Genomic DNA, 18661 nt, shown 5'->3' with positions numbered 1-18661 from the left:
AAAGAAAAAGGGGATAGTCTAGTGGAGGGATGTATTGCTAATCTGCCCGAGTACGTAACTGTGAATGTTCGCCAGAATAACTTTGAAGATTTGGTCCGGGTTTGGAATCAGTGGGACTCGGACACTAGGGGTATCTTTACCGAGAGATATGGAGACATAGCCAATTTGATTGCTGTCAACGTAGACGAACGATTGATCCAAGCCATGATTAGATTTTGGGATCCGGCTTACCAATGTTTTACCTTCAATCTAGAAGATATGACTCCGACTATTGAGGAGTACGTTGCTTTTCTTCGTGTTGAAAATGCGCAATTCTATAAAGTATACGTGAAAGAGCCTAAGCCGATGACCTTCAAGAAAAAGTTAGTAAGATTAACAGACATGACTGACGCATGGGCCGAAAAACAGATAAAGAAGAAAAATGAAACCATTTGCATTCCATGGTCTTCCCTACGAGAATTAGTTCTGAATCATCCTGACATGTTGAAAAGGGTAAATCTGTTCGCTTTGGCCATTTACGGTTTGATCATCTTCCCGAAAGTCCTTGGACACATAGAAGTTGCGGTGGTGGATTTTTTCGAAAAATTAAAATAAGGAATCAACCTTGTTCCGACTATCCTAGCCGAGACCTTCAGATCCTTAAATAGTTGTAGAAAAATGGGGAAAGGACGCTTTATCGAATGCTTGCAGTTACTAAATGTCTGGATTTTGAGTCACTTTTAGAAAGTATAGCGCACTCCGTTCCATATGTTTTCAAAAACATTTGTCCCGTTGGAAGCTTATCTCAAGAAAGAATGGCCAAAGGAAGTCACTGAACAGCATTGGGTTTCAGTTTTTCAGAACCTTCGAGCTGAGGATATAACGTGGAGAGCACCGTGGATACGCCCTTCGGTTCTGCTATACAAGGTCGGAGATCAAAATTGGGTACCACTACTCGGGTTATGGGGAGGAGTTGGATATGCCCCGCTATTAGTCCAAAGGCAATTTTCTTCGCGACAATTCATACCCGCCACTGGAGGATTGGCACAATCCAAGTTCACTTTCGCGGGTGAAGGGTATATGAAGAGGGTCCGAAACACTGCAAAGTCTTGGAAGAAAGTTCATCTCATGGAATTGACTCTATATGCTGATACCCTCACCCAAGATTACGACATATGGAGAAAGCAACGAGTGAACAGTCAGCAAATCTCGTCAATGAACTACACCATCCAGAATCCTTTCTCGGGGGAAATACCGTTTGAGCTAGAAATGGCAAGACAAGAATTTGAGTTAGAAAAGGCCAAGATGTCTCGAGACTTCAGTGCTCTTCAAGAGGAAAACTATCAATTGAAGATCGACGTTCAGATTGAAAGATCCAAAACCGAGAAAGTACAAAAAGAAGTTGAAGTCGTGAGAAATGACTTAAAGGATCTCCATCTGGAAAATAAAAAGTTAAGAGGCACAATAAAAAATAGTGGGCTGGGCAAGTCGTCGGCAAAATGGAAAGAAGAAATAAGCAACATTAAAGGCTGGATGGAATTTTGGAAAGGAAAAGCGAAAAAAGAGGAGGAAAAGGCTGCGCGGGCTATGATAGAACTGAGGAAGAAGAACGCCGAATATGAAGCTGTATCTGCCGAGGTAATGACTAGTCGATCTAAACGTCAAGAGCTAAAAGAAAGGATACGAGAGTTAGAAGATATGCTGTAAGATCGTCAACAATAGCTAGATACTCTCTTGAAGGCTTTGGAAGAAAAAGATAGTCAGTATGAGAGAGACGTTCGCGCTTACGAAGAGGGCTTCCAAGAAAAAGAAATGCAACTTAGCTATTTGATCAATGAAGTTCATGGGGTAGCCATGCACGTGGTACAATTATCGGAAGAAGCTGAAATTCTTATTTGCCAATTCCCTCCAAGTCGAAGATCAAACATATCAGAGTTCTTAGCACGAGTAAAGAAATACGGCGATATAGTTAGGAAGTTTGTGTAATGGTTGAATCGAAAATGGAAAAATGTTTTGTAATAAACTCTTTTGATGAATGAAATGCCTAAATAGGGGCTATCTTGAAATCAACACCCATTTCTTGCATATATCTCATGATTGACATTTATTTATGCACTCATTCATTGCATATATCTATCCCATAATCATTCGCTAAGGTTAGAATCATATAATTCGCAGTCACAACACTTCAAATCTGGAATCACGCCATTCGTATAGAACACGTCGACAAGCTAGGGCAATGGAGGCTGAGTTCAATGAAAGAATCGAAAGAATGGAAAGAGTCCAAAAGGAATTACAAGAACAACTGGCTAAGTCACAGCAAGAGACAAGAGACTTAATGGTGAGATCTCGAGAAGAATCACTCGAACAAAGGGACCAAATGGCCAAGATGATGGAGATGATGTCAGCTTTAGTTAAAGGAAAGGGACCCATGCAGAGCCCTGACGTCGAGGAACCTCGATCAAGAGTTAATCACAGTCAAGATCCACTCTATCCCCTAGGATTCACTCCGCCGCATGCCCACGCAACACAAAGAGGGTACACCCAAGGAGAACCCACAGACCTGGAGCAACGGGCGGTGCCACCTGCTCACATAGGGCAGGGAGTATTCGTATCAAACCCGAGGGCTAGTCCTGCTGATCCACTCGTTCCAGATTTGGACAATCCAACAAAAATAGCCAAGTTGAAAACCGTTGACCACGAGGCTCAAGAGAAGTATAGGAGCTTAGAGGAAAGACTCAAAGCAATAGAGGGTACTGAAGCCTTCTCTGCACTAAGTGCCAAAGAGCTCAGTTTGGTGTCCCATCTGGTTCTGCCTCCGAAGTTCAAGGTGCCCGATTTTGAAAAGTACGAAGGGACAAGATGTCCAAAAGCACATCTTGTAATGTTTTACCGAAAAATAACGGGTTATGTGAACGAAGATAAGCTACTCATTTATTGTTTTCAAGATAGTCTAGTAGGGTCGACTCTTCGGTGGTACAATCAACTTAATAGAGAAAGGATCCGATCATAGAAGGATTTAGCGTCAGTGTTCAGTGAACAGTACAAACACGTATCCGATATGGTGCCTGATCGAATGACTCTGCAAATGATGGAGAATAAACCAACGGAGACCTTCAAGCAATACGCTCAAAGGTGGAGAGATATCTCGGCCCAAGTGGAGCCTCCACTGACTAAGACTAAGATAACGGTCCTTTTCATCAACACGTTGAAAGCGCCATTCTATGACAAACTAGTGGGAAATGCCACGAAGGACTTTGCGGATATTGTAATATCAGGAGAACTTCTTGAGAATGCCATCAAAAACGGAAGGATAGAAGGCCCCGAGAGCTCAAAAGGGCAGCACCCATGAAGAAAAAGAGCCAGAAACCCATGTGGTGGGAACAGGAAGCCACTATACTTCTAATTCGTACCCAACTCAACCACGACCTCGATATACCCACCTCCGAACTTCACATACTTGGGAGTGTTTTGAACAATGGGACAGTGGAAGAGATCCGTGTACTTTTAAAGCTAATCTAGAGTAATATTCAAAACATACTTATTGCCTTAAGACCTAGAAGTGATAAGACTTCTTTTGAGAAATAGGTTTCGGTCTAAGATTTTTATTTCAATGAAATGCATCTTTTTGAGTAAATTTTCTTCTATTTATAGATTCTTTCATTATTTGGACTTTTATTCTTTTATTCCACATTCATGATCATCATATACAAATAATCATCCTTAGAATAATTTATTCTCTGGAATTCGCCTTCGTACGCACAGTAGTCCCCAGATATCAATGTCACGAGCGACGCTGTTACTAACTCCCTTTGGAGCAAGGTATGTGTCTAGAGGGATCTCAGGACTTCGAAGATGACAGAGATTATGTCTGTCTTCCAATTCGTGAAGGATGACAGAATGAGATGAAAGACAGACCCTAACTTACAAATGGCCAATTGACATTGTGAGCTTGGGAAAGAGATGAAGATCGAAACCTAGCTCACCGCAGAAATAAAGCAAGACTATTGAGTTATTTCTAAGAATTCAAGGATGTTTTCGCACGATCATATTAAGAGCACTTAGGAACATCTTGAAAGAGGTCCATAAGGGAGAACACATGATAATGGTTCTGCAATAGCCAGGCTAATCAATGAGGATCGAATATTGTTGGTCTACCATGGGAAGGGAATGGCATCAGTTATGTCGTCAAAACTCACGTGCTTCTTCTATCTCTTCACAAACTTTTCAATACGTGGGGCATAGATGTTATGGGGATGATCTCGTCAAAAGCTTCTAGTCGACATCATCGTCGTGGCCGTCAATTACTTCACTAAGAAGGTGAATGTTGTTTCATATGCCAATATCATAAAGTCGACAGTCATGAAAAGAAAAATACAAAAATAAAGAAAAGTTATGGAATGTGACCGAGACTTGTAAATATTGGCATAAGAAGCTACCTTTTACTCTTTGTGCTTATTAAAGTTGACCAGGACCTTCACCGAGGCATTAGAGGTGGTTCTGTCCATGGAAATTAAGATTCTTTTTCTCCAAGCTTTGATTGAATCAATAATTGGATGAAGTAAAATGTCTTCAGTAAACTTGACTGCAGAAAAGGGTTTGAAAGTCAAACGTGTATGATGCTGAGTTATGACGAAGGAATTTCATAGTAGGAACTTGGTATTGCAGAAGATCCTTTCTATACAAAAGGATTTCAAAGGAAAATGAATGCTTAAGAACTTTATGAGGTAAAGGAGGCTTTCTCCGAAAGAGCACTGATCCAATCTTGAATTTGGATTCAGTCCAGAGATACTTAAAAAGGAGAGGCCAAGGTGAAAACCCGCAAAGGGCGCTTTATGACCTTCATTCATTCAAAAGCAAACAAAAAAAATAAAAGAAAGAAAGAAAGTAAAACGAAAGAAAAGAAAATGGAGAGGTCAAGGTGAAAACCCGCAAAGGGCGCCTTGAGACCAAAGAGGTTTTGAGTTGAAAACCTGAAAAAGGTGGCTCAAATTTTGTTCAAAGGTGGGGCATATGGTAGTCTTGCTATACTTGAATTGACAGTGAAGAAGTATGCTATGTCTTGGGGCATCGACAAAGTACTCTGAATCCCCTAAACACATGTTGAACTCAAAATGGTCTCGAAGAAGTTTGTACAGAGAAGCTCAGACTGCGATATTTGGGGCACTTAGCTTTCCATTTTACCCATTTCTGAATTTATCTTTGATTATCTTATTCTTTTCAAAATGCGCTTCCAATAAACTTGCATTTGCTCCCATTGTTTAACTTGTTTGTTTCGAGTTATGCTCTTAGTCAATCGTCTTCTTGTCCATTAGTATAATCATCTCCAAGCATTTCGTATTGAAATAATTATTAATGGACTAATCATACTTTTGGAAAAGGAGTTTCGCGTATTACTCTGAAAGCTTCTAAATAGTACAGGAACCTGAAACCAGTTGGTTGTTTAAGAGCTCACCCAGTGTAAGGGTTAGAAATATTTGAGCTCAAATTGAGTTTATCTCCTCGAATTTTTTGTCAAAAAATATCAGTCGATGGAACAAGTTACAGATCATACACTCTTGAGCTACAATAGGATACAGATCCTATAGCCAGGAATTGCAGTGGAATAGTTTAAAGATAGTGCCAACCTTGTGTCCCCAAATTACAATAGAATGGACCCTGAAGTTACAGTGGGGAAAGCTGGTTGAGCAAAACGCAATTATTTTGGGTCGAAATACTAATCGAGCAATAGGGCAGAGTACTACGTTAGTAACAGAGCCTTGATGGGCAATGGGTGATGACGCCTTAAAAAAAAAGGTGATCAAGGTGAAAACTCGAAAAGGGCGTCTTGATTAACACAAAAGATTAGGATGAAAACCCGAAAGAGCGTTCTAATGAAGTAAGCACTGGTAAAAAGCAAGGCGTTTTGAACGGTGGGTCAAATAGTGAGACTATAGTATTTGAAACATTTCTAAAAGCTCGAAATCTCCTACGCAAGAGGCCATGTTCGAAAAGATTCTTGATTGAGGAACGTGGAAGAGTTCATGCATTGAATATTTATAGCATTTGTATTCGTTGAATGCAATCCCTTTTCTCTTTATGACACTCTTTTACTATCATTGGTTAACTTTCTTTGTTTGCTACATTTGAAACGAATAAATGTGAGATATCCTTTTGTCCCTACTTGACCATTTTCATGCATCTCATTATGTGGTTCATTTACATGATAAATAGTGAAATGACATACTCTAAACAGAAGAAATGTTGAGTATCATCTGGATGAGAATTTGATAAGTACAAGAGCCTCAAAGCAAGAACAAAATTCAACAGGGGCAAAAGAGTGATATTTGAGAAACACAGGTTACTTGTGAAACTTGAGGACGGGTACAGGGCCAGAAGAGAAAGTTAAGAGTCAAAGCAATGAAAGCAGATCATCAAAAATCATAACAAAAAGGACATACAACAAACATGCCTAAGGCGCATAGCATAATCATGTAGGCATAAAGGTATTTAAGACACATGTGCATATCATGATAACATCATGCATGACATATACAGGCACTCCAGTATAGCAAGAAGATGTGATGATAGCTGTACTGAATCAAAGGAAAAGACACTTGAGTTCTTCCAAATGACAGGTTTTGGTATTTTTTCTGTTCTCAGAAACCAACTCATATTGCGAGAGGTGAGTTGAGCCTCAGGACACGCTGAGGTAATTTCAATTTTTGTTTTTCAAAATTCTACCTTTCAAAAAGTCAACTCATATTGCGAGAGGTGAGTTGAGCCTCATGACACGTTGAGGTAATTGCAATTTCTATTTTCTCAATTCATGTTTTCAAAAAAATCAACTCATATTGCGAGAGGTGAGTTGAGCCTCAGGGCACACTGAGGTATTTTCAATTTCTATTTTCAGTTTCTGTTTTTCAAAAATCAACTCATATTGCGAGAGGTGAGTTGAGCCTTTTAATTTCTGTTTTTCAAAATCTAATTTTCAAATCAAGTTTTAAAAAAATCAACTCATATTGCGAGAGATGAGTTGAGCCTCAGGACACGCTGAGGTAATTTCAGTTTTTCAAAAAAATCAACTCATATTGCGAGAGGTGAGTTGAGCCTTTTAAATTCATGTTTTTCAAAAATCAACTCATATCGCGAAAGGTGAGTTGAGCCCTTTAATTTCTGTTTTTCAAAATCTGCTTTTAAGTTTCAAAAAGCTAACTCATATTGCGAGAGGTGAGTTAAGCTTTGGCTCACGTGCCGAGCTATTCTCAATTTCTATATTTAATGTCTATTTTTAAAGAGTCATTTCGTATTGCAAGAAACGAGTTGAACTCAAGATCACATGCCAAGTGAGAATAAAGATTGAAGCTGATGAAAGACTCCAGATTTGGCCTCCCTGAAGTTACAGTGAAGTAGGTCAAAGTTGCAAGTCTCATTCCCCTGGAGTTGCAGTGGAACTGATCAAGGATTTCAGATCTTGCTTTTCCAAAGTTACAAAAGAGAAAACCACAAACCCTATCTCACTGAAGCGATAGAAGAGCCAATTGAAGATGTATATCTAATCTTTCCAAAGTTACAAGTGAAGTAGATCGAAGTCACAAATCTCATGTCCTTGAAGCTACATTGAAGTAGATTGAAGCTACAAGGCATACATCAGAAGATGCAATGGACCAAAGTTACAAGATATGGTGGACTGAAAGGAGACTACCTGAACAAGAAGAGCGCCAATGAAGTCAAGACTCGGCAAGATTGAACAAAATTGGCCTTTCTTTATGTCTTTGCTCTATTCCCGTTGTACGAAAATAAGCAAAGAGGGGCAGCTGTACAGGCCAATTTTGAACCTAGCCACCCATACCCCTAAACCTACTGGCGTCGAATCTACCCCACCCACCGTTCACCCACTCTCTGCCACCACCATACCAGCCTCTATTACCTCCACCGTTTGCCCATGTCCTGCAAGAAACACACAAAAGGACAGGGGTAATAGATTAATAGGGGAAAATGGTTATAAAAACTGAAAAAAATACTTTAGGGGGGTGCTCTTTTTTTCCTCTTTCTTGTTTACGTTTTGATGTTTATTCAAATGCTTAAGGAAAATATTTAAGTTAGAATTCAATACTTGTACAAACAGTGACCCTAATACTCAACATCAAAGAACCAAAAACGAAATATTAGAATTACGAAACCAAGGTGATTTTCAACTTTTCAAATCGTTTTTTTCTTTTTCTTCATACTTTTCAGCATTTATATATATACACATATATAAAAAATAGTAAAAAATATAAAAGAAAAAAAGAAAAAAACTTACCTCTTGAATTTCCGGCCACCGTGTACAGTGGCCGGCGCTGGTGCCGACGAGCCTCCGGTGGCCGTCCGGTGACCGGCCCTCTGGCCGGTGGCCCCCCTCTCTCTTCCTCTTTTTCTTTTTTTTTTCTTTTCCCCTCACAAATGATTTTTTTTCTGAAATTAGGCCTATTTATAGCCCTCCAAAACGACGTCATTTTGGGGGCTATACTTAAGCCCCAAAACGATGTCGTTTCACCATGCCCGACCCATCCGACCCGAGCCGCTAAAGGATCCGCGTGTTTTCATTTGAATGGATATTTATGCGCGCAGTCCTTCCGCTTTTCTGATGTTTCGCAATTAAGTTTTTTATGGTTTTCAATTCGGCCCCATAATTTTTTGAGGTTATCAAATTAGTCCTGTTGATGCGCTGCGTTTAGAGGGAGTGGAAATATTGCTGTTTCGGTCCCCCCAACGTTTCACGCGCGTACAATTAAGTCCCTTTTCTTTGTTTTCATTTCAAATTGGCCCCACAACTTTGTTTTTAATTTAATTTTAGTCCTTTTTTCGTTTATTTTTATATGTTTATTAAATATCCTTGTTATTTTTATATTATTAGTATTATTAGTATTACTATTATTATTATTATTATTATTATTATTATTATTATTATTATGTATTAGTATATATTTTTATTATGTACGTGTATACATGTATATATATTTTTTCATATTTAATATTTTTATTTCACTTTATTTTAATATTTTATTAATGTTATGTTTGTTTCTTTTATATTCCAATGTTATCATTATTATTATTATTATTATTAGTTTATGCTTTGTTATATATTTATATATTTATAATACGTATATATACTTGATATATTGGTATATACCTAGGTAATATTATTACTAGTTTTTTTTAATACGTATATATTACCTAAATATTTTAGTATTATGTATATTCTTCATATATTATATATATGTGTTCTTAATACTATACTTTATATGTATCATGTATTTTTTTATGTTGTATTATTATATTTTAATATTATATTATATATATACATATATCTTTTATATATATTACTATGTGTATATTTTGATATTATTAGTTATATATTGCTTATATATTTCCATGTATGTATTTGATATTGTCCCATGCTAATATTTTTCATTCATAATGTCATTATTTGCATCATTGATTTATTTTAAATTCTTACTTTAGGAATTTTTTTTCCTATGTTTTAATTAATTTCAAAAATAAGGTAACGTATTGATTTGACATTAAGTCATCGAATTTCATCGCTATGTTGGGTGAAACTCCATTGACTCGTGTTAAAACGGTATATCCTTCTGAAAACCCGAAAAAACTAAAATTTCTCGTCTTTTCAATCAGATCACGACTAAACATTACATTGAACTCGTATTTTTGAAAATCTAGACAACACATGTTTATGGGATACCAATTTTTGGGCGTCGCGAGGGTGCTAATACCTTCCTCACGTGTAACCGACTCCCGAGCCCTACTTTTTCTCTAGATTTCGACGTAGACCCAAACTTAGCCTTCTTTTGTTTTTAAAAAATAATATAGATCTAATAGGTGCCCGATCACACCTATAAAAAGGGGATCGGTGGCGACTCCTTTTTATCTCAAAATCGAACTCAAGTTTTCAAACTTTTTCACTAGATCGCCACAATTAGCGGCCAAGCTAAAATTTTTTACGTCGCTACAGTTATAAAGGTTTAACTTGGACTGGTAACCTAACACAAATATATATTCATGTTGGACGAGCAATTGATGTAACGAAGATACTTGTGTATCCAAATTCATTTACTAGGGTTCATTGGGCGAAACGGTTAAGGTGAAAATGAAAAGGCAAAATTAAATGATATGATCTTGATATCCAAATGAACAATTGGGCTGGTCAATTGGAGTTGGGAGCAGTGCCTATAAGATCTCTAACATAATTAGGCTAGAAATCGCCGCAATGCCTATTCCAGTAAATAATCACTAGGCATGTCCAAGATTCTTGTTTTTGGGGTTTGGAGAGTGACGATAATTTTTCATTAGGCTCAACTTATGTTATGCTTGCTATTCTAGAAAATCAATCAGATATGAAAGCTAACTTGCCCATAATACATTAGATTCTTTATTTGGTTGGTTAACTTGAAACAGTTGAATACGAACCAAGTTTGATTTCAGAAATTGATGACTGATAATGTAGCTTGCTTAATGTGTGGTGATTCAAGGGCAGCATCCATAGAGTCCCAAAATTAACCCGGAGTTATTTCAAAGGAGAAGAAACTGTTCGACTCGAAAGCTCTAGACCGAATCCTATGGCTTGGGCAGTAAGCAATATGCTTCTTGAAACCTAAAAACATGAAAACAACACGTATAATGATTAAAATGAAAATAGGAGGATATTGGCACAAAAATGGATAGCTCTGGCGAGGAAACGAAGTGAAACGGCAAGGTTTAAAAGAATGGAAGAGAAGGAAGGAAGGGTTTAGGATTTTAGAGGATGAGAGATTCTAAGGTTGCATTTTGTGCTGCGAAAATCAAAGAAAAAATTTGGGTTATTTTTTAACTAATAAAGCCCGAAAAATATTGCGTTTTAGGGAGATAATTCAATTTGTTTTTGTTTATGGAGATAAGGAATTTCTTTGAGATGGTTTTAAGGCTCTTCTAACTTTTTCTTTCTCGACCCAATAACAAAAGAAAGCCTAATTTGTCTTTATGGAAATATATATATTTAGGCTTAACCCACAAATTGGTACTTAAGGTATACTCATTTTCTCATATTGATATCTAAACTTTTTTTTTGGTCGCAAGTCATACCTAAACTATGTTTTTTTTCTACCAAGTCGGTACATTCGTTAGTCAAACCGTTAAGTCGGTATCTAAAAGAGGCTTAATCAACAAATTGGTAACTAAACTATGTTTTTTTTCCTGTTTTGGTACCAATTTTTTTGCCACAAGTGGTCACTAAACTATTTTTTTCCAAGTCAATATCTCTACTAGTTCAATCGTTAGTTAAACTGTTAAATTTATTTAAAAAAATAACCAATTAAAATTTGATGTATGGCAAAAAAAAGGCAAAAAAGTATTATTTTATCTTTTTTTTTCTCCAAAACTAGACCGATGGTTGAACAAGTCAAGCCACCAATTCTTGGTTTGACCAGTTTGTCTGGTTCAATAAAAATAAATTATTAAAACATTCATAAAAATAAAAATATTTAAAAAATAGAGAAAATCGATTCACTTGGTTGTTTAGCTTGGTCCAATTGGTTTGTATCAGTTTGTAGGTTAATTGGTTCAACTCTTATCTTTAGATCAGTACTCCAATCGTTTCCTAGTCTAGTTCTAAAAATATTGATTTTGATTGATGAAATAACTTTTTCGATCTCATCAAGTAGAGAAAACAGGCAATGAAGTTCGAAAATAGAATTAATCGTCAGTGTCTCGATCTCGAGATGGCAAATTTTGAACATTATTAGTATTGCCAGACATTATAAAGAAAGAAGAAAATAATAAAGAAAGATAATTAACGTAAAAGATAATAAGAAAAATAAAAGAACTAAAAAATAAATTTTAAAGTTTGTATGATGTGGCAATTTAAATATTGGTTGGAATTCTTTTAACAAATATAACATTTTGGTCTAAATTAGGTAACATAAGGTTAGTTTAGGTACCACTAGTGACAAAAAAAGTTTACTAACAATTTGGGAAAAAGAGTATAGTTTAAGTACTAATTTGTGGGTTAAGTCCCTTTTAAAATAGATTTAACGGTTTGACTAACGAACGTACTAACTTAGGAAAAAAATAGTTTAGGTACCACTTGTGATTGAAAAAAAGAAGTTTAGTTATCAAGATAAAAAAATGGTATAATTTAAGTACCAATTTATGGATTAAGTCTTTTTTAATATATAAATATATATACATATTAAAAATGTAAGTGAAGTGTGCACGTTTTTATTACACAATTTGGCACACACAAATATAGAAAGAGAGGACAAACGATTTGTTAATACAATTCAGACTTAACTAATATTTACAATGCCTTATCTAATTATTTAGAGAAAAATTCTCACTATGCAATTAAAGATTTCAACTCAATTTATTCTAATTTCAGGATAATTATAGCCTCACTCAAATACACTTAGCATGAATTTTCTCCGACTCACCTTACCTAAAGGGAGAAAATAAATAATCCTTTCGTAAAAGAACCAAATAGAACAATCATTCTCTCAATAATCTTACAAGTAAATTGATAATTTATAAGCTTACAAGGCTTCGATATTAAACAAGAAATAAGTGGGATAAATATCATATCTATTTATTTATTTTCATCATGTCAATTGTCCAACAAGATAGTTTTTTTATTAAAATGAAAATAAATATTAAATTAAAGATAATATAAATATTTTTTAAAAATATTTAAATACAATATGGAGGAGTGTAAGTTATATATATTTTGGATGGGCCGTGGGGTGCAGTGCGATGAGTTTAGCTTTTTTTGTCTCACGCTACAGCTACACTATCTAATCTCACAGTCATCGATGCTTTTACACTAATCGCAGGTAAATGTACCTTCCATCCAAACTCATCCAAGTTATATATATAAACAAAAATAGGGCAAACTACATTATTTAGTCACTAAAATATAAGTAGTTTTTTTGTTTTGATCACTCAACTAAATAAAGGTATAATTTGGCCACTAAAGTTTTCAATATTATATTTTAATTATCTGATTGTTAAGTGACACTTTTTTAGATGGTGTAATAATCATTTTAATTCTTAATTTTTATACCTCTTTATCAATTTGATCCTGATTATATATAAAATGATAAAAAAATAAAAATAAAAATAAAAATCAAAGTAGATACAAATTTCAAATATTGATAAAGTGAGAGAAAATGAGGAAAAATTATTTTTAAACCCTCTGATTTTTCTCTTTGTGTTATCTATATAGAAATCGTCAATACTTATTTTTTTAAAAAGCACAGAAAAAAGTAAAAATATTATGCACAATTATTGGTTCTATGTTTTTTTTACCTCTTTCGCTTCTTGACATAGCTTTTTCGTTATAGGAAAATAAAAATTCTAATGTAATTTGTTTTTAGAATTTGAGTTTTGACAAATAATTTAAATGAATGGAAATTTTGAATTGAGTTTAGACAAGAAAATTTTATGGTATATGTTGTATCTTTTGGCTAAAAAAAATGACATTATAGTTAATTTCACAGGCCTCTATAATATCAGTTCTAAATGTTCTCAGAGGTATGAAACTTGACTTGAATATATTACTAATTTGATTTCGAGAAACATTGAGGAAGCATGTAATGATCTAATTTTTTGTTCTATTTTTATTTTTTATTGAATTTTATTGAATTATAATTTTCTTTATTTCTCATACATATTAGTTATTCAACAACAACGTTTTCGAAATTTTATTTTTCTAAATTTTTTTCTAGAATTTTATATTTTTAAATAATTTTAAGGTTTTTTTTTTGGTGAATTAATGTGAAATTGACAGAAGAATATAAAAACAGGTGACAAATTATTAGTATACCAACTAAAAAAGTGACAGTTAACAGTCGGGTGACCAAAAATAATTTTGAAAATTTTAGTGATCAAATTATAATTTTTTTTAGCTAAATGAGCAAAATAAAAATTTAACCATAGTTTAGTGACTAATATGTAATTTACCCCTAATTTTTTGAAGCCCTCGCTAATAGTTTTTAGGGACCCAAATTTTCAAATTTTGCATTAAAATATATTAGTTATTATTTTATCAAAAAATCAACCATTAAAGCTCTAGGGTTTCTTGAGATAGGGCTTTCTCTTATTTACTTTTGTTTATATCCTTTGATTCGTTGCCGGAAAGACAAGAGAATTGACGACAGGGTTTTCGAGATTCGAGGAACAGTGGCAGATTGGTAAGTTTTATTGGGTTTAGATTTTTTTCTTTTTGAAACCGGGTTCGGGTTTTCTTTTTTTTTTTTTGGGTTGATTGGAGCGTGATTTTGGGTTAGGGTTTTGTTGTATCCATGTAAGGATTTGAGCTTTGAACTAGTAATTGCTACTGTAAATTTTCAAATTCGAATCAGTTCAATTAACTTCTCTTTATCTTGCAATTAATTTTCAAATACGAACCAGTTCAATTAACTGCATCAATCGTGTTTTCTTTTTCGTGTTTTTAGGGTTTAACCTGGTGAATATGGGATTTTTAAAGATGCGGATTTTTAAAAAATGGTAAACAATATGGTCGAAGAACTTCGGGATTTGGGTATATGCATGCTAATCTAAGTTAACTATTAATAAGTTGAATTAAATATCATATTGTTTGTAAATATATAAATCTGGGTGTATTCACTGTGGAATTTTATTAATGTTCTCTTGGGTTTAAAATGGTGAATTTGAGTCTTTCAAAAGAGGGTGTAGTTCAAAAAGTGAACGAAATGGTTAAGTTTTTAGTAGTGAGGTGGTCGTGAATAAGAGTTTATCTATTTTGCTCGAAACTACTATCAAACTTTAAACTACTATCAAACTTTACTTCAATAGTTTATTTAAGGGCAGTGTGTAAAGTTAGTCCAGAAATCTGATGGGATAATTTTGCTCCCATGGTTTAATATATGCATTTTGATTAAAACAAGTAGCATCTTTATATTGAATAAAGGGAAGTAAATTTGGCTAAGATATTGGCAAAGAGTGATAGGTTTGCGGGAGGTACTATTTGGGCCATATGAGCCTCTTGGTGAATCCGAAGGAGCTGGTAGCTCAGGACAAAATTGATACTTAGATAACTGCTTCAGAATATCCAAGTGCACCAACAAGGAAATGTATCAGTTTGACTCTGATAAACATGACACTTTTGGTGTCCCTATACAAGTGCTTTCCCTTTCAAACATGTCGCATTCTAAAAGAAAGGGTTTGATACATTGTTTGAGGCGTGAACTGGAGCAGATACAGATGCTTCAGAAGAAAGTTGAGTTGCTAAGGACAAATGGGGTTACTGTGTCATCTTCCAGTGATATTCTTAGTTGTAGCAATGTGCAAAGTTTACCTCGTGTTAAGGATATTCAGAAATTGCCCATGATGGCTTCTGAGAAGGGGAAGAAAGGAAATCCTCGGAATGGTAAGGCACGTGAGTTGATTCGGGGTTCTTCAGGAAAATTTAAGTCTGCAAAGCATGGTTCTGAAGCAAATACTGCAAATATTTTCTTGATGAAGCAATGCGAGGGTTTGCTGAAACGGTTGATGGGGCATCAATATGGGTGGGTCTTCAATGAACCTGTAGATGTAGTGAAGTTGAATATTCCGGATTACTTCAATGTTATAAAGCACCCGATGGATCTAGGAACAATTAAAAAAAAGATTGATTCAGGCGGGTATGCAAGCCCCTTGCAGTTTTATGCTGATATGAGGCTTACATTCAGCAATGCAATGACCTATAATCCCCCTGGAAACGATGTCCATGTTATGGCTGATACCCTTAACAAATTTTTTGAAGTGAGGTGGAAAAATATCGAGAAGAAGCTGCCTGCTATTGGTGCCCAGTTGAGTCAAAGCAAAGCTCCTGCTGAGGGCATAGAAACTTCAAAAACAGTACTTCCTGCTAAAAAGAGGAAGACGACCTCTGTCACCCAACAAGTTATACTGGAGCCTGTGAAGAGAATGACAGATGAGGAAAAACACAAGCTAGGTGTAGAGCTGGAGTCTTTACTCACTGAAATGCCGATGCATATCATTGATTTCTTGAGGGAGCACAGTTCAAATGGAAGGGAGTCTGAAGAGGAAGAAATTGAGATTGATATTGACGACCTCAGTGATGATACCTTGTTCACATTGCGGAAACTTTTAGATGAGTATTTACAAGAGAAAAATAATAACAAATCAACAGCTGAACCTTGTAAAATTCAGGTACATAACCATATAAAGGCTGACAAATGAGTATAATTGCTTGCCATTGATGGTTTGAAGTAGTATATATTTGTGAAGTGGTTACCTACATCTAGATCTTATTTTTTTGTTTGCTTTCTGGGAAATTTTTTCCTGATACAGCAATTGAACAAATCTGGACCGAGTAGTTCACCAATGCAACAATGCAGAGGTAATCTTTCAAATTCTTGTGCTCAATATCCCACCTTCTAAGCAATGTTTGAAGAATTCCTTCTGACTTTCTCTGTTTATCTTTTGCATTTGCAGGGGATGACCAGGCTAATGAGGTTGTTGACATTAGGGGAAATGAGCCTCCTTTGTCAAGCTATCCACCTAAGGAGATAGAGAATGATATCGGCAATAAAAGCATTAAGTCTTTCAATTCTGGAAGCTCTAGAGGTAGTTGGATATTTGTAACTTTTTTTTGCCTAAATCTTGTTAAATGATGAATCTTGTGTTGACCACATTCTTTTGGATCCGATTTATCAGTTCTCTATGCTGTCATTTACCTGGCAACCCACATTCTTTTAGAAGCTGTTTGGCAAAGATTGGGTTCTTGACATTTATGCTTCCATACCATACCTGCTAATGTAGTTGCTTTTGGCTAAACGTTCTAAATGGGTTAGGGATAGGGAAACTTGTTTAGGATAATAACAATTTCTTGACCCCCCATATGGTAAATTAGTTGCCTTTGTGAATTAGCTTCTCTTTTTCTTTGGAAGTTTGGATATTGCTAGTATTATTCAAGTTGATTTCTTCTGTTTCTCCTGTTGTTTACTGGTTAATTTTTCCCAAATCATGTTCAGCACAAGCTTTTCTTATGTAGCCAAATACCTTTTCCATGACTGGTTTCTTTTGTATTCTTTGCAGATTCTGACTCTGGCAGTTCCTCTGACAGTGAATCTGGTGCTGCTAAAGCTTCAAGTCCGGTGGGTGCACCTAAGGTGTTGTAAAATGATAATATTAGATTCTTGCATCTTATCTTGAGGGGTTTCCTAGTGGGCTGGATTACTTTCTAACTTGCATCTTACTTCGCATTATTCTTAAGGTATTGGAAGCTGTAGATTCCGGAAATCAATTAGATGAAAAGACAAGTGCTGATAATCCTCTTGATAGGAATAGTGAGTACCTAAAATTTATAATATTTCTTCGTTCCATTAGTTTCAGAAAAGAAATATTCTTAATTCTTATTTGAATAGCAACGCCATGAAATTATAAATGTTCTTTTACATGTAAGCATTGTTAATCCATGGTCTCTTGTAGAATGCAATGGGTTCGATCAGCTTGAGCAGACTTCTCAAGCAAAGTCAAGTTCTGTCGAGTCAGATTGTCACCAAGATGGTAAGATCCATAAAAATCATGGACGGATTTTTCTTTTTAAAAAAGAATTGGTTTAAAGTTGTCTCACTGTTTATCCATTTAAAAATATAGGGGACAGTGCTCCAAATGAGAGACCAGTTTCACCTGAGAAACGCTACAGGGCTGCTATATTGAAGAATCGATTTGCTGATACCATTCTAAAAGCTCGAGAGAAAGCACTTACTACGCAGGTTAGTTGTAAACTTTGGTTTAGTCTAAACCTATTGTATGCCTATATCTTAAGCATTTTTTACTCTGGATCAGGGGGAGAAGGGGGACCCTGAGAAATTGCGTCGTGAGAGAGAGGAACTTGAATATCAAAGGAAGAAAGGTTTGAACTTCAATCTTGTCTTTTCGGATTTCCAAAATGCTGATGTATATGATTTCAATAAGGGCAAGTTTGGCTGTTTATATTTTGCGCTTCTAAGCAACAATTATGTTAATGTTGGCCAGAAAAGGCACGGTTGCAAGCAGAAGCCAAAGCTGCTGAAGATGCTCAAAGACAAGCTGAAGCAGAAGCTGCAGCAGAGGCTAGACGGAAGAGAGAGCTTGAGAGGGATGCAGCACGACAGGCATTGCTGAAGGTAGAGGAAAGCATTATATTAACCTGTTCATAATTTGCCATTCTTGTCTCATTATGGACTTATAACCCACATTTTTCTGGTTTTCTGTAGATGGAAAAGACTGTTGAAATCAATGAGAATTCCAGGTTTCTTGAGGACTTAGAAATGCTTAGAGCTGCCCCTGCTGAGCATTTGCCAAGCTCGGTAGATGAAACAAGCCCAGATCATTCACAGGATGGCTTTGGTAGTTTCAAGTTTGGGAGCCACAACCCGTTGGAACAACTCGGTTTGTACATGAAAGAGGATGAAGAGGAAGAAGAAGGTGAACCATCTAACGTTCCAAATCCCTTAAATGATCCGGAAGAGGGAGAAATAGATTGAACTCCACTCTATTTGAAACTAGGTGAGGGAAAAAGAAGAAAATAGAGAAAATGTACAGTAAGTGAACAATCACCATTACTGACCATTGCCAAACATGAAAACACACTTGAAACTACCCATCGACTGTTGTGAATCAAATCCTTGTTCATATAAAAAAAAACTAACAATAAAAAACA

The 18661-nt window shown here is 35.6% G+C and overlaps 1 protein-coding gene across 6 annotated transcripts; it reads left to right on the top strand.

The window, feature by feature from the left end:
* Nucleotides 1-14014: 14014 nt before the first annotated feature.
* On the top strand, nt 14015-18623 carry LOC107926504 (transcription factor GTE8). 6 transcript variants are annotated; one of them, XM_041116856.1, is made up of 11 exons: nt 14015-14180; nt 14960-16164; nt 16306-16354; nt 16450-16581; nt 17053-17126; nt 17231-17303; nt 17446-17523; nt 17614-17732; nt 17806-17872; nt 17995-18125; nt 18216-18623. In XM_041116856.1, exons 2-11 carry the CDS (start codon nt 15082-15084, stop codon nt 18483-18485), a joined length of 2076 nt encoding a protein of 691 aa, XP_040972790.1. In that variant the 5' UTR covers nt 14015-14180; nt 14960-15081; the 3' UTR covers nt 18486-18623. The 6 variants fall into 6 exon arrangements, with proteins under 6 accessions (XP_040972790.1, XP_040972793.1, XP_040972794.1 ...); XM_041116859.1 differs by having other exon boundaries at nt 14016-14180; nt 17053-17111; XM_041116860.1 differs by having other exon boundaries at nt 14016-14180; nt 14952-16164; nt 17053-17111.
* The last annotated feature ends 38 nt before the right edge of the window (nt 18624-18661 follow it).

This window comes from Gossypium hirsutum, chromosome A07, assembly GCF_007990345.1.
Source record: "Gossypium hirsutum isolate 1008001.06 chromosome A07, Gossypium_hirsutum_v2.1, whole genome shotgun sequence".
In the NCBI taxonomy this organism is placed as follows: Eukaryota; Viridiplantae; Streptophyta; class Magnoliopsida; order Malvales; family Malvaceae; genus Gossypium; species Gossypium hirsutum.
Note: the sequence above shows the minus strand (reverse complement) of the source record. Positions and strands in the feature narration are given on the sequence as shown.

What these genes read in the sequence shown, in the direction of transcription:
- LOC107926504 (XM_041116856.1), top strand. Translation starts at nt 15,082, where the DNA reads ATGTATCAGTTTGACTCTGATAAACATGACACTTTTGGTGTCCCTATA. An exon ending in TAATCCTCTTGATAGGAATA is followed by an intron (nt 17,304 to 17,445) that starts GTGAGTACCTAA and finishes GGTCTCTTGTAG; the next exon opens with AATGCAATGGGTTCGATCAG. An exon ending in AGAAAGCACTTACTACGCAG is followed by an intron (nt 17,733 to 17,805) that starts GTTAGTTGTAAA and finishes ACTCTGGATCAG; the next exon opens with GGGGAGAAGGGGGACCCTGA.